This window comes from Protobothrops mucrosquamatus, unplaced genomic scaffold, assembly GCF_001527695.2.
Source record: "Protobothrops mucrosquamatus isolate PMUCROS unplaced genomic scaffold, P.Mucros_1.0 scaffold10, whole genome shotgun sequence".
NCBI classification, from domain to species: domain Eukaryota; kingdom Metazoa; phylum Chordata; class Lepidosauria; order Squamata; family Viperidae; genus Protobothrops; species Protobothrops mucrosquamatus.
The window spans coordinates 4337952-4354063 of NW_015386397.1; the positions used below are offsets into that span (position 1 = coordinate 4337952).

At 39.1% G+C, this 16112-nt stretch overlaps 1 protein-coding gene across 1 annotated transcript; it reads left to right on the top strand.

Moving 5' to 3' along the window:
- The first annotated feature begins 1430 nt into the window (after positions 1–1430).
- MRPL45 (mitochondrial ribosomal protein L45) lies at positions 1431–14243 on the top strand. The gene is made up of 8 exons (XM_015810450.1): positions 1431–1478; positions 3775–3967; positions 8844–8961; positions 10362–10460; positions 11489–11537; positions 12464–12613; positions 12711–12884; positions 13827–14243. Exons 1-8 carry the CDS (start codon positions 1446–1448, stop codon positions 13869–13871), a joined length of 861 nt encoding a protein of 286 aa, XP_015665936.1. The 5' UTR covers positions 1431–1445; the 3' UTR covers positions 13872–14243.
- Positions 14244–16112: the final 1869 nt, after the last annotated feature.

Consider the following 16112-nt stretch of genomic DNA (forward strand, 5'->3'; position numbering starts at 1 on the left):
TTATTATTGAGCATGTCTGATGAATATGGCCCATAAGAACTGGCACTTCACTGGGGGTAGAGCAGAGGTCCCAACCTTTTGGCACCAGAGACCGGTTCCGTGGAGAGAGGTTTTTCTGCAGACCAGAGGGTGCGTGGTTTTGCATGCTGTCTGCATCCTGCGGATGGGATTTTGTTTGTACGGACCAGTTGCTGATATGCCGCGGCCTGGTACTGGTCCATGGACTGAGGGTTGGGGGCCCCTGGCAAGTAGAGAACAGATCTCAGAAGTTCGAGAATAATGCCAGATCCATTCTTTTCAGTATTACTCTCTAATCCAAATTGTTCCCACGTGACTATAAAAGCTTATGAAAAGTTTCGTGGTCCAGGAAATTTTGCTCAGACATATGATGCTATGGAAGTTTAATGCTGTTCTGAATTTTGCGATTTGTTTTGTTCTGACTTAGATGTGGTGTTTAGATGAAATGTTAATCCTCTGTAATAGACTGCTAACACATCACCTGTTTTCCCAAATCATGGATAATTCTTGAATGTTTGAGGCTTACTTGAAGCTGCTTATTTAAAATATTTATAAACTTCTTCAGCCCAATAAGCTTCTACTATTTATGCCTTTAGAACTAATAGCTGACATTTTTAGTTTGCAATAAATAGGGAAACCAACACATTCCACTTCCTGCCAACAATTGTTTGCAGTGCACATGTAAACAATTGTTTCACTTTTCTACAGTGAACAGGTCATATTTTACCCACTGTCCATTTTTTAGCTGATTAATCCATCTAAGAATATTTGCTAAGCTTTGGATGTTGCAAAGTGCTTATTCTTAATAAATTAACTAATTTCAGTTTTTTCTGGAGACTTGGTGACTATGCCAATGTGAATTGATTTGTTCTTAATGTTTAACCACTTCTATTTTCAGTGGTCTACCCTACTATGCATTTACCTTCACTTTCTGCAAAACTTCATTCAGCTTGCAAAAAGTGAAAGGACTTGAGATTAGTGCTTTTTCAAAGGACTGAGTATATTGATGAATAATTCGGTAATCAAGTACAATTAGGTACCCTGATTACTAAATACAATCTCCAAATAGCAGCAATATTTTATTACTTATCCTTTTATACATCACCTTTCTGCAAAGGCATTCAAGCAGAATGACAATATTATTTATTTAGGAAGAATTACAAAGCTCTTAAAACAAATATATTATCCATGTGACTATTTCTATGGGGGCTTGCACGTCTGAGGTTAAGACACGACTTATATGCTCATTTTTGCAACGTTACTGCCTCCAATAATTTTTGTTCACTGACGAAGTATCAATAAACGCCAGAAACAAGTGAACCATCAGATATACTACTGGAATGTTCCACGACAGTCTCCGCCTCTTTTGCATTTCGTCATCTGCGAGATCCCGCCTTCATCCCGTCGTGCAAAGCGGCACTTGCAATATGGCGGCTTGCATGCGGCAAAGCATAGCTAAGGTGCGCTACTTATGTCCTTACAAGTATTGGCAGGGAAATTTCGCTGGCAGAGAATTCTGGTAGCGCGATTTTCGGGCGAAGGGAAATTTATGGTTTTCGTAATTATGAGAGCCTCTTTTTATGTCTGTATTTGTCTTTTTCATTTTATTGCGAGCACTTTCTGATGTCTACAGCAGCCACTTCATGTTTCACACTTTCTGACGTCTACTTTTAATTATGTGGAGAGGAATTAATGGCATATAGCTTTACTTCTTACCCATTAGCTTCTGTGTAAGAAGTAAAGCTATATGGCATTAGCTCCTCTCTCTTTCTAAGTGAAGAAAATGATTCATTTGTCATTTAGGAAAATTAGAGAAATTGAATTATAATATACGTGTGGATTTTGATATTGGTATTTATATATTTTTCTGATTTGAAGAGTGGGACTAATTGTGCAGAAATCTAGCTGTTTTGGAAAACAATTGTCTGTATCTAGAGCACTATGAAATGTTAATTAGTTTACTTCAATCATCGAAATAAGTTGTTGAAATAGTTGTGAGGAAAGGAAGGGAAAATATAAAAATATTTATATGGTTACCCATCTCACAAATACTATTCTCATAAAGGATAGTTGACAAAGGTTATAACATAAGCACAATATAAAAATTAGTTTCAAAACTAGTTAAAAGATAAAGTGGCTTTTGTAGACATCATATACTGATAATGTGCGCTCAGTTACTATCCTGGTACCCAGCCAGGACTTCAGGACTTCCCAAAAGGTAAGCAGAGTCAGGACTATAAATACTTATATACTGATCTGCATCTCCATTGCACAACATTGTTGTGGATTGGGTATTGGAATATACGTATTTTGGGAATACTGTTTAATATAATATGTGTTTCTTAAATATGTGTTCTCTTGTAGCAGACAGAAGGCCAATATATTTTGTTGAAATATATGCAATTAAATAATAGTTAGGATTTGCACAGCATGCTAAATCAAAAATAAGCAAATTAAATTGCAAATTTTATATTAAGTGAGTACTGCGTGTGTGTGTGTGTGCAAGAGGAAAAGTGAAAGAACATTCAGTTTGAATTGAAAAATTTCTAAGTTTAAATCCATATCGAGATAGGGAAGGAAAAACTCCCAGGAATTTTGGAGAGCTGCTGTCAGAATTGTAGCTGTTCAGCATCAGTTTGCTCAACGCAGTGAACTCTAAGCTAACTTCATTAGTTGGGTCATGGAGAAAATCTATTTATGTTGTCGCTAAGAGATGACACTAACTTAATGGCACATAATCAGTCATTACTTGGATTTGGCCCAACATTTAGGTACAAACTATCAAAATTGTTAGACAGGTATGATTTGTTTTAGCAAAGGATACCTGTAGATCAGACATGTCAAACACAAGGCCCGGGGGCTGGATGTGGCCCGCGAAGTGGTTTCATGTGGCCCGCGAAGCCATCCTGGAAACAGTGAGGGAACAGCCCCCGCTGCCTTGGCCCTGGCCCAGGCCGGCCGGAAGCTAATGTACAATTTTGTGGTGGCCATCTATGCTGAAACGCATTCAGTCTTAGCTCCATAAGGCCGTCTGGAAACAGCGAGGAACCAGCCCCTGCTGTGTCGGCCCCGCCCCCTGGGTGCATGCTGGGGAGGTGTCACCCTTTGTGAGAAATGAAGAAATGGACCATGCCTTGGCGCTTGCCCCGGTCCCACCCCCTTCTGCCAGAGACCCTCAGATCTGTCCCACTCCTGCCCAGGCTCCCACAGGCACCCTTGACGCAAACGATGTAGAGCTGGCCATGCCCACCCAGTAAGCCACAACCACTCCATCCATGCCCACCCAGTAGGCCACACCCACCCGGTCCCCCAAGGGCAACCACAATGCTGATGCGGCCCTCAATGAAATTGAGTTTGACACCCCTGCTGTAGATCCACCTAGTTTTTTGCACCAATCATATTTTCTTAGCAATCTCTGAAGGCTGTTATATGTCAATCTTCTGTTCTTATATACTTTATATTTTACTTTGAAAGGGCTTTTGTAAGTCTAGATTGCCTTTTTCTTTTGAAAAGACAGTATGTGTGCATTTGATTGTTTTGAAAAGCAAAATCATTTGCAGAAAGAATTTCTTGACAATTCAAACAAAATATATGTTTTAAGAACATGTTTTTCCTCTGTAGGTTTGAATTTCTTTGTATGTTTAATATGTCTCTAAATGTGGCTCATATTGCTAGCGATTTGGATTAGGAAGGTAAATATATAAATGGCTGTAATTAAAAGTTATTTGTATAACATCTGCTTTTTTTAATTGAAAGGGGGTAACGTGTTTACTGAATGCTGCCCGTTTTGCCCCATCTTCTCTTGTGATCCCAGTGAGGACCAAAAAAAGACTTAGACTTCCCCCTAGGAGCTATGATTCTATGGAAGAACAGCAAAAGCAGTTAAAAGCTGCAGGAATTGCGATGTCTGAAGAAAAGATGGCACAGTATATCACTATTACCTGCACAAGTAAGTAGTCTTGATAATTTATTCCATAGAGAGAATTAGAGTAGAATTAATCTCTATGGCAGGGGTGTCAAACTCAATTTCATTGAGGGCTGCATCAGCATTGCGGTTGCCCTCGGGGGGCCGGGTGGGTGCGGCCTACTGGGTGGGCATGGCCAGCTCTACATTGTTCACGTCAAGGGTGTCTGTGGGGGCCTGGACAAGAATGGGACAGATCTGAGGGTCTCTGGCAGAAGGGGGTGGGACCGGGGCAAGCGCCAAGGCATGGTCCATTTCTTCATTCCTCACAAAGGGTGACACCTCCCCAGCATGCACCCAGGGGGCGGGGCCGACACAGCAGGGGCTGGTTCCTCGCTCTTTCTAGACAGCCTTTGGAGCTGAATGCGTTTCAGCATAGATGGCCACCAAAAAATTGTACATTGGCTCCCGGCCAGCCTGGGCCAGGGCCAAGGCAGCGGGGGCCGTTCCCTCACTATTAGGCCTATGCCATATAAAGCTTTTATAGATATTGACCAATATGTTGAATATTGACCAGCACAGAAGCAAAATAGCAACTAGTACAGTTTATGAGCAGATGAACATGCTGAGCTATGCTGATCACTGCCTGCAGTGCTGGATTTTGGATCCATTAAAGCTTCTGCATGGTTTTCAAGGGAATCCCCATGTAGATTGCATTGCAGCAGTCAAGTTGCAAGGTAATCAAGGTATGAGTGACTCTCTTGCAAGGAAGTCCTATTCCATCCAAAGTTAAAGGTAGGCCATCTCCAGATCTCAATGGCCTAAATATGGTCACTGAGTCTTGGTAGGATTAAATCAAAGAAAGTTCCTTCCCATTGATACCTGCGAGTCTCCAGGCACTAGGACAGAACCTCAACAGCCAGTTCATGGTTGAAAGACATAACTGAGTTTCATCAACATGATCATGATGATGAATTGGTGGCTTGCCTGATCCAGTGCTTTCATATACAGGTAATCTTCAGCTTATGTCCATTTGTTCAACAATCATTGAAAATTATGATGGTGCTGAAAAAAAATGGACATTCTCAAAGTTCTGGCCATCGCAGAATACCTGCCCACTTGGGTGCCTGTTCACAATTAAGACATTTCAGGGAGCTGTGTTACGTGATTGCCGTTTGTCACGTTCCCTGCCGGCTTCCAACAAGCAAAATCAATGGTATAGAAGTCACAAGTAGCGCTGGTAAATCTTTCTGGCTTTCCTGCACTTGCAAAGCAACACATTCTCCATTCCATGGTCTTTCTGCATATATGAAATGCTGTAGCACTCCCTCCTCCAACTCACATGTGGGCTGTACCAGGCCTCCACATTCATCCCCTAACCCTCCCCTCCCCTCCCCCCATTCCTTACCTGGGATTCCTGCTGCTTCCCACTACCTGTGCATCTTGGGGTTATGATGGCAATCAGCACTGTTAGGATTGTCATTGCTAAATGATGTGGTCACTTGACATTTTGCTAAGATTGCATCACTTAGCAACAGTAACCCTAGTGACAGTCCTAAATGCTGTCATAAATGAAGGACTACCTATACATATTAATTGGAGGAGAGAGAGGTTGGAACTCTATAGCACCTTACAAAGGGGGAACCTATGGGATGATTTTTTCCCCCTAGCCAACACTGACTAAAACCAGCCCCTGAGAAAGGAAGAGGACTGCTGTAAAATTGTGTCACCATCTCTAGCCCACAGAGTTAGCCCATAAGGATAGTGTGGTCACTAGTATCAAAAACCACTGAGGAATCAAAATGCACAAGAATAGATACATCATTTTCATCCTGGCTCCACCATAGGGTATCTGCAAGCATGATTAATAAGGCACTTGCAGTACTAAATCCTACCCCAAAAACATGACTGAAATAAGTCTTCATAATCCATTTCCTCTAGAGTTCTCATTAACTGTGGATTGGCCACTATCTCTGACCAACCAATAGTTATTGAAGAATAGGGGGCCACTGTAGAGTTAATGAACCGAACATCTTACTAACTTTCAGAAGGGCCCTTAAAGTTTTTAATTATTGATTAAATTGTTAATTTTATTTGTTGCATTTTGCAATTAATTGATATTTTTATTGCTTTTAAAAATCTTTCTAATTTATTTTTACTGGAAACTACCAAGAAACTTTAGTGGATGGTGAAAAAATTGAAAAAAAAAATCAATGCTTACTTTTTTGCCACCATCTTCTTTCTGCCATCCTGTACAAATATAATTTATTCGTGACCTGTATTACCAGTATAGCTTGGTAAAAAAATTTTTGCAAGATTCTTTCTGTATTTTTATCAAATCACCCATGAATATTACTGTAGTCACTGTAATATAGTAGCTACAGTGCAGTAGAACTATAGTAGTATAGTTCCTCTTCGCTGACGATGCTGCCGTTACTGCTCACTCTGTCGAAGATCTTCAACAACTTATGGACTGTTTTTGCGAGGCCTGCCAAAACTTTGGTCTAACAATCAGCCTGAAAAGTCATGGGTCAGGACGTGGATTCACCTCCCTGTATTACAATCTCTGCACAAGAACTGGAGGTTGTCCATGACTTTGTGTAGCTTTGCTCAACTATCTCCGACACTCTCTCTTTAGATACTGAGCTGAATAGACGTATTGGTAAAGCGGCCACCACATTTTCCAGACTTACAAAGAGAGTAAGGCTTAATAAGAAGTTGACAGAACATACAAAGATCCAGGTCTATAGAGCCTGCGTCTTGAGCACACTCTTGTATTGCAGTGAGTCTTGGACCCTTTACGTATGGCAGGAGAGAAAGCTGAACACCTTTCATATGCGCTGTCTCCGACATATTCTCGGCATCACCTGGCATGACAAAGTCCCAAATAGCACAGTCCTGGAATGTGCTGGAATTTCTAGCGTGTATACATTATTGAAACAGTGACGTCTACGCTGGCTTGGGCATGTCGTGAGAATGGCTGATGGTCGGATTCCGAAAGATCTCCTGTATGGAGAATTAGTGCAGGGAAAGCGCCCCAGAGGGAGACCTGAGCTGCGATATAAGGATATCTGCAAGAGGGATCTGAAGGCCTTGGGAATGGACATTAACAGCTGGGAATCCTTGACCTCTGATCGTTCAGCCTGGAGGCTAAAGACGCAGCATGGACTTCTCCAATTTGAAGAGACACTTGTGCGGCAGGCTGAGGCAAAGAGGCAGTCCCGGAACCAGCAAAATCTGGGGGCTGGACAGGGGACAGATTGTATCTGCCCTCAGTGTGGAAGGGACTGCCACTCTTGAATTGGCCTTTTTAGCCACACCAGATGCTGCTTTAGTACCTCTTTTCAGAGCACGATACCATAGTCTCTCGAGATTGAAGGATGCCAATGATGATAGTAGCTAAGATGTTTAGATTGGGAGATCCAGATTTAAGCCATGGAATGTTGGTTATGAAAATTTACTCGGGAACTTAGGAACTAGTCATATTTTCTCATCTCATCCTATGCTTATGATGTTATTATTTGAGGAATAAAATAGAAACACCCCATATGAGCTACATGCTTTCCTGGCGAAAAAGCAAACTTAATCTAACAAGTAATAAAAAATATTTGTGTTTTTACACTGTATTTCTCAGATAGAATTTTAATTTGCAGAATATAATAGAGTTGTGATTATATTTGCCTTTTTTTTCACACAGGTGATTATGTATTTCAGATAGTCCTCACTTATCCATAGTAATTGGAACTGGAATTTTCATTACTAAATGATGCAGGTGAAAATCATGACATCACAGGACCATCAGTCCCTGTTGCCATTGTTAAGTGAGGATTGCGGGTTGTTAAGCAGGGATCTCATGTGACTTTGACTTGGAAGTCTCAAAGGTGCTTTTTCAAGAGGCAACCGGACTTTCTTGTTTTTCTCTGAAGACATTTCACTTCTCATCCAAAAAGCTTCTTCAGCTCTCACCTCCACTCCCCATCATCCAATCAGAGCGGAAGAAGCTTCTTGGATGAGAAGCGAAACTTCTTCAAAGAAAAACTAGAAAGTCCAGTTGCCTCTTGAAAAAGTACATTTGGAACAACCATGACCTGGGTGACTGAGAATCTCCATAGATCTTTGACTTGCAACTTCTTGCCAGCTTCCAATAAGCAAAGTCAGTGAGGAAGTTGCAAATCCTGGGTGGCTTACAAGCAGGCCAGTGGGCCTGTGTGTGGTAAGGAGCACAGCCGGAGGAAGGGGGAAGTGCGTCAGGGTGTGGCCAGGTGGGGTAGAGAGTGCTGTGGCACAAGTGTGGGCAGGAGGAAGAAGGGGTGCTGCAAATGGGCATATGCTATGGAGTGTAAGATTCCCCAGGTTCTTATATTCTGTATTGGACTCCTTGGGAGGAAAAGCAGTGGGAGCAACTTCTAAGCTTTCCTGCCAGTTTTCCCACTGAATTTGCTTGTGAGAAATTGCCTCTGGGGGTTGCAAATGGTGATCATTTGCTTTTGAGATGCTGTAACATCATGAGTGTAACTGGGTACCAAGCGCCTAGAACTTCAAGGACAAGACATAAGTATTAGTTGTTCATCACCATTGCAACAACCATTGCTGAACGAGTGGTCATTAATTATTTTACCAGTACTGGCTGATATTATAACCACTGTCCACATTGTCAGTACAAAGTTTTTCCACAATAGCAGTAGGTAATTGAAACTGTAAGTGAGGGCCATTCAGTGATGCACAAAAAATATTTATAGCAGCAAGATGTTAACAAAATCAGATTCTATGGAATAACTTTTAAATGCATTAACATGTGGGGGGAGCTCAAGCAATAATATTTTATCTCATTTTTTAAAAACATTAATGTTGCACATTTGATTGGGGAGCATGTTTTAAAAACAATTGTTTGTTATATTTTCTTCTTATTTTGGCAATGCAGGGGGGATCTTTGACCCTTACATTCCTCCAGAAGGAGATGCCCGCATGTCAATGCTGTCAAAGGAAGGTCTATTGCAAAGGACAGAGAAACTGAGGCAGACTGCAAAATCTTACACAGCGTATGTATCTTTCTGTCTGTGGCACCCAGTCATCCCTATTGCATCTGTTCGCTTAGTGCTGTTGTACTATTTCCTTTTAGCAGCTGCAGTTTGTATCATGGTCTTGTCTCGTTATCTTCTAATCATTTCTGTAGGTCTTAAAAGATGATTTATTTCCTGTTGTATTTCCTAAAAAGCAAGGCAGTAGATATTAACTTACAAAAGTACATTGTATACTGTAGACCCTTTTGGAATAAGGTGGTTTGAAAAAGCAGTTTAAGACTGAATATTACCCTATGTATAAAATCTTATGTACAGAAAATGAGTTTGAATGCATCTGTCTACATGATAGCATTCCCCAAGCAAGGGAATTCTTTTATTTGATAGGCCATGTAAAAGATGAACTTCCCTCATTTGCATTTCCAAATGGTGTCATGTACTTCTGAATATGTTATTTGACTTCTGGGAGTAAATATTCAAACTATATACTTAATATGACTTTAGAAGGAGGGAAAAAAGGATCTTTTCTATTACATGCACTGTTGAATCAAGTACAAATTCTTTTTAATATGACAATGGCCTTTGGCTGCAAATTCATTAAAAAAAGGTCTGTGGAAATGAGTCTCATTTTTGTAGTGTTTTATTGTTGCTATTTTCCCAGCATCTGGTATATTTTTGAATATGATGTTTTTGGTTCAAACGTCATTGTTAGTTCTCCATGAAGTGATTTAATCACTTGAAGCTGATGGCAGTTTTACATCTTTTCCTGTGAGTATACTCCCGAACGTTTGTTCATGAATTCATGGTTCCTTTTTTTAGGCTTTGCTTTAAACAAAATAGTTTTATATTTAATAGTGTTTTTTCCTAAGAATTGTGCACATTTTTCATTTGGTAATCAACCCATTTCCAAATAAAGATATGACTTAGGTTACTATGGAAATTTAGAATGGAATTGTTTCACTTCAGCTGTATCCTCACAATGTGCAAATACTTTTGATTAATTGCCCTTTAGTTTGCTGCATTAATCTACAGCCAGGGTGAATGCATCATGCTGAACTATAAAAAGATGTGAACTTGCCAACAGCATTTTAGCCTAGTTAAATAGGTGCTCCTGTAATGAAAGAGACTCTGTTGTCTAATAGTAGGTTTGACTGATGACTTCAGAACTTGATGTTTGGGTCTTTTTTCTCAGAATCCGCAATCAAGAGGTAGGCTAGGTTGATTTCATTGGCCATTACTCTCACATAGATTGATGAGAGTAAAAAATATATAATCAATATGAATGTGACTTGCTATGCAAGAATGGCATTCTCCTATTTTGCTGATTATGTAAGTCCTATGTTTGATGAACTTCATCTTATGGATTTCTTTTTTCTTGAGCTGTGGTTGTTTACTCTCTCCTTCCACTTTTTTCTTGACAGAATCCGAAAAATAAGGGAGAGTGATCGTGACTTCCGCATCAAAACCTTTGCAGAAAAAGCCCAAGAAATCTTTATTGAGGCACACAATAATCTGGCCAAGTAAGATGTCTTAGGATGTGTTTGAGTTTTAGGCCCCAGTCTTCCCTCTCTTCTCACAAATTGTGCATTAGTTTGACAGCAGTTAACATCTCCTAGTTCAGTGATGGCGAACCTATGGCACGGGTGCCAGAGGCGGCACTCAGAACCCTGTCTGTGGGCACACGCGCTGTCGCCCCAGTCCTAGGCCTTCAGCTGGGTTTTATAAAACCTTTTCGCTTTAGGCCTCCGCTGCCATGTGCAAAAAAAAAAAAAAAAAGTTCAATCAGTCAATTTCAACTTCTCGCGGGAAAAAAAAAGATCTTGCAAAGTTGGAATTGATTGATTGAACTTTTTAGTCCCACCCAGTCTGCCACCGCAGCCACACCCACCCAATGGTCCACGCCCAGCCAATGGGCCACACCCACCCGGCACTCGACGATGCATAAGTGGGTTTTGGGTTGCAGTTTGGGCACTCAGTCTCTAAAAGGTTCGCCATCACTGTCCTAGTTCATTTACCTTACTTAGAGAAACTTCAAAAATTATCTCTAGGAATTTTTTTTAATGTAAAAAGAAGCAGCCTGTTGCTTTGTGATGAATAGATTGATAGTTCAAGTGGCTGGAAGTAATATCTGTAATGGATAGCTATTAAAATCTGTATTCAAATAAGGAATGAGGTGTAGGGGCAAGGGCTGGTTCATTCATCAGACGTTCCAAGTGTATTTGTACATTCTGACACCCTTTTAGCAGCTGTTTTGATATTGACTATTTTATCTTCCTTTTCCTATACAGTACTTTTGTCTTGAATCACAGTTTTTTTTCCCTTCTTTCCAGACTTGCACAGTACATTGTAACTTGAACTTTGTGAACAGTGATTTTTCTTCAGGATTATTCCTGAATAACAACAGGATTATTCTCTCTATATATTAGAAGTTGTCAAGAACTGTGCGTGCATAAGTATGTCCATGCTGATGTGCTTCAAAGTGAATAGTATCTTAATTGAGTTGATACTTAAAAATAACCTGATCATGTATTTTTCTAAATTCTTACAGTTTAAATGAGGAGAAGCTTCACTCTCTAGTGACTGAACACTGTTACCCGGTAAGAACATGTGATAAGATCAGCAAGTGATTACTTAAAAGGCTTTTAAGAAGATCTGTCATGCCTCTTTCTTGTAACAGATACTTGAACTACTGTCCTATGGTATTCCTGCATTGTCAGTCTGCCGCGCTGGGCAGAGTTAATCATAATTGGTGGGCTGCTTCCTCGATTTCAAGCCCCTGAGGTGCTCCACTAGTTTGACATCTTTGTATGCATTTAAAATTAAAGTATGGAGCAAACATTTCTTTTTTAAAAATCTAAGATGGTATAGGAAGTAATGCACAGTGTTTGCTAGCATCTACATGTGCTCCAGTTTGGGAAAAACTGCCCATGGACTAGTATGGCTTATAACAACCTGATCCCAGAGGGTTGCCTTTAAGTCTTTTTTTTGTTGTTGTTGTTGTTGTTCTGTTTCTAATGTCTGCAGTCATCATAGTTTAGATTTCATCTATGGAGTATCAGGCTACTGAGTTTCACTGATGATGCTGTATGCAAAAAGTTCTGAATGCAAATAAACTAGTCTATTTTGTCTAAACAATACCATGAGCTTCAGTTGCCCACAGCAAGAGTTTGCATTTTATGCCCATTTTCTTTTTCTCAGCCTAGTCTTGCTTATTTGCTCCATTTTTTCTTCAATCATTTTGTGCCTTTCTACTTTCTTTCAGGACTGGAAAAATATTTTATACCAAATCATTTAATCCTGACCCCAGTATTTTGCAATATAAAATTTCTGAGTTGTTAAAGATAGGGTTTTGGGTTTTGATTTTGATTTTGTTTGTTTGTTTTGGTTACTTTCATTTTTATCCTCTAATTTTCTTCTAAAATCTTTTTGTAGTTGCTCATAAGTATTTTAATCCTCTTGCACTAGTATGCTTAATCTTCTTAATTTGAACATGTTGAAATTTTAGACATGTTGAATTTGTTAGGAAATGGTGCAAGGAAATGAATGTAAGACCATTCGGTGGAGTTTTCTAGAGTCATTGGAGCCTCCTAGAGTGGTCCATGTGCGATGCCCAACTATGCTGAACGAGGATCTTCTGTATGGGCAAGTGACAGTTCGAATTCACATTCGGCAGGTATGTGATTCTAACCACTGTTAATCTTGGATATATCAAAATGTGTTTTACATATCACTGCTTAATGTCACAGAATTGGGGGGTTTTTTTCTGGCAGATTTTGGCTATCTATGATCAGTTTGGGAGATTGATGTATGGAAGTGAACAGATACCGAAGGATGTTCTGGAATACGTTGTGTTTGAGAGACATCTGCTGCACAAAACTGGCCATTGGAGGTTACATGACAAGATCGTTCCGTCATGGGCTCCTCCAAAAGATCCCCTAACCAAGGTACATGTTTAGGTTATATGGTACAGCATTTATTTGTAAAGGTATCTTAATTTTTTAGATGCATGTATTTTAAAGCTAGAGCAATGTTATGGTTTTGGCATCTACTTTTTATCTTGGGCTGGATAAAGTAGCTTGATTAATATATCGTACTAAATCATAATGTGATTTATTTGGTTTTGAAATAATGTGTTGTGTGAAATGAGTCATTGTCAATTAGTTATCCATGATTTATTAAATAAACCATGATTTATTCAATAAATATTGAATAAAGCAAGTATAAAAGTGGCTCAGTTTAAAGTAAGTCAGTTAGCTAATGGTAGTATGCTAGCATTTTCTCAATACCTACATGCATTATTACAAGCCTATTACAGGGTTTCTGCCAATTTCATGCTTTCTGGGTTCATGGAATTATAGATCCTCACATTCTCCTCTAACATAACCAGTGGACACTGGCAGGAGCATGAAGAACTGTAGTTTAAAACTTTGGAGGAAACTACAATAGAGAGTCAGGAATGTGTTGCTTGAGCTCACACTGTACCCCTGTCCTGTACACATATAAACCTTAGGCAAGTCATAATCTTAAAACCTTAGTTTCCTGTTTAAATAATGGCAAAAATAATTCAGAAAATTTTGACTGAAGAAGCCCAACCATTGGGAATGAACTATTTTATAAATTATAGGCTTGGCTGGGAACCCACATCATTATTCAAATCCAAAACCAAAGAAATTGCATTATGTCAATCCAACCAATGTGTTCCAACATTCTGAGCTTTTCCAAGAGTTTTGTGGCCTAGTCCTATATTTTAAGTCAGCTTTTTAAATAAACAGATGCTTATGCAATGAGAAGTCAGTGCAGTTCCTTCATATTTCATACTTCATGAGATTTTGACAATTGGGGCATTTATTTTCTGTTTTCTTTTCCCCCAACTTTATACTTTCCAGACTGTTATGATCCCAGGACTAATCCCGACACCTTCAGAAGCATAGGGAAGAATCATCAAGAGGTGCCAGATCCACAGACTTAATGCGACAAATAATAAGACGAAAAAATGAAACAGGAAGGCAGAATTGGATATGTTGGGCGAGCTTCTTATGTGTAATGACTCTAGTTAAGTTATGAAGTATATATCAAGCTATATGATCCCTACATTACTCCATTTTTCAGTCTTCCTTGCTAAAATAATTGATGTATACTTTGCAATATTGATTGTATATTGTTTCTTTTTGATCAATAAAGTAATAGATTTTAAGATATAAAACCTAATAAACTTTTATTTCACAATCCACTGGAATACCAAGAGGGTCAGGAGCTTTATCTGATTTCATAGATGTAATGATAGTAACATCTATTTGATAGTACCATCTATTTGAATTAAAAAAAATTGGTCCTGAGATAACTAGTAATCTCAAGTTCTATATTTTTAAATCATCTATCTTATTTGTAGATGATTTAGAAACTATATGATTTAGAATAAAGTTTTAAAATATTTTAATAGGTTCGAAGATTGCATACTCAATCCTGTTTTAACTAGTGCAAAAATGGTAAAAAAAAAAGTTTTGGACATACCATTAAATTTGTGTTTAGCAGATACCAAAATTCTGTGTCACTCAGCAGATAGATGGGAGACATACATTATTCAATTCTTAAAAGAGAAAATAAAAAAGAAATAAAACTCAAGCTAATAGTTGCTTCCTTTTATAAGAAGTATGTGCAATAATTTAACCTCAAGAGGATGCCTTGGCAGTGTCTTATCTTTAGTGTGAAACCAAAGATTGGCATAACAGACGGTATTAATAACAGACGCATAACAGACGCCATTACAGTTGCACAATAAAATCTTTATAATAGTGTGTTGTACAGTCTTCCCTAGGTAACTCCTTACTGGATATTAACATTCTCATCCAGCATAGAGGAAAAATGTGATATTCCTTTTTATTAGAATCTCATGGGAATCTGCAGAGCAGAGTAACTAACCTATGTGGAAGTAAAAGTGAGATCATTGCAACTTGTTATTTCCTTCCCATTTGTGTGTGAAACTTGGGGAGAATAAATGAAAGGAAGAAGCTACAGGTAGTCCTTTCTTTAGTGACTGCCTCATACAATAGCTATTTGTAGTTATAATGTTGATGGAAAAGTAACTTTGTGACTAAGCCTTGCATTTATGACTTTTGTAAAACAAAGGAAAGCTGAAGTAAGATCATAAGCAGAGTCTTTTTTTTTGCCATGGTTGTTAAATGAATTGCTGCAGCTGTTAAGCGAACTGGGCTTCTCCCCCTTGACTTTGCTTGTCAGAAACTGAAACCGAGAAGATTACAAGTGACAATCACAAGACTCTGGTATCCTGTAACTATCATAAATACATGTTGGTTGCCCAGCACCCAAATTCTAGTAAGTAACTACTTTGCTTAACAGTGGAGTTGTTGATTCCAATTATGGTTGCTAAATTAGACCTACTTGTAAAATCTGGCTAAGGATTGATTTTTTTAAAGTCACTTCGCACAATAGTTTACAAGCTATTGGAAAGATTATTAGGACAATATTAAATATTGCAGATGTTTTAGAACATGGGAATGCATCTAATATATAGTAGGCATATGCAAGTAGTCCTTGATTAACACCATTTGTTTAGAAACAGTTTGAACTTACAACAGCTCTGAAAAAAGTGACTTACTACCAGTCCTTGAACTTACACCTGTTGCAATACCCCTATGGTCATATGATCAAAATCTGGGTGCTTGGCAACCAGCATGTATTTATGATAGTTGCAGGATGCCAGAGTCTTGTGATCATCATTTATGATCTCAGCTGGCTTCTGACAAGCAAAGTTAAGGGGGGGGGAAGCCAAATTTACTTAACAGCAGCAGTGATTCACTTAACAATCATAGCAAAAAAAAAAAAAGGTTGTAAAGTTGGGTGCAACTCACTTAAAATTGCCTTGCTTGGCACAGAAATTCTGGTCCAGGTGTGCTTGTAAATGGACAACTATCTGTAACTTAATTTTATTTGTTTATTTAGTGTATGGCATTGTTAACATTAGCCGGGAGACTACAATGCTAATGCAGAGTAGTGGTTTTGCTGCCTGTTTACCAGATGTTAGGTACATGTGTGCTTCCCAAGGTGTGCTGCAGGAATCTGAGCTAGGTTCGCATCACAAAGAAAGATGACCGGCTTTTCTTACAGCGACATCCAAAGCCTTCTCCCTCCATCGGAGCCACCTCCCAAGTGGG

Bases quoted from the DNA above. Each gene is read 5' to 3' on its own strand.
- MRPL45 (XM_015810450.1), top strand. From the start codon at position 1,446: ATGGCGGCTTGCATGCGGCAAAGCATAGCTAAG. The intron at 1,479-3,774 runs GTGCGCTACTTA...TTTAATTGAAAG, and splicing joins TGCGGCAAAGCATAGCTAAG to GGGGTAACGTGTTTACTGAA. The intron at 12,614-12,710 runs GTATGTGATTCT...TTTTTCTGGCAG, and splicing joins TTCGAATTCACATTCGGCAG to ATTTTGGCTATCTATGATCA.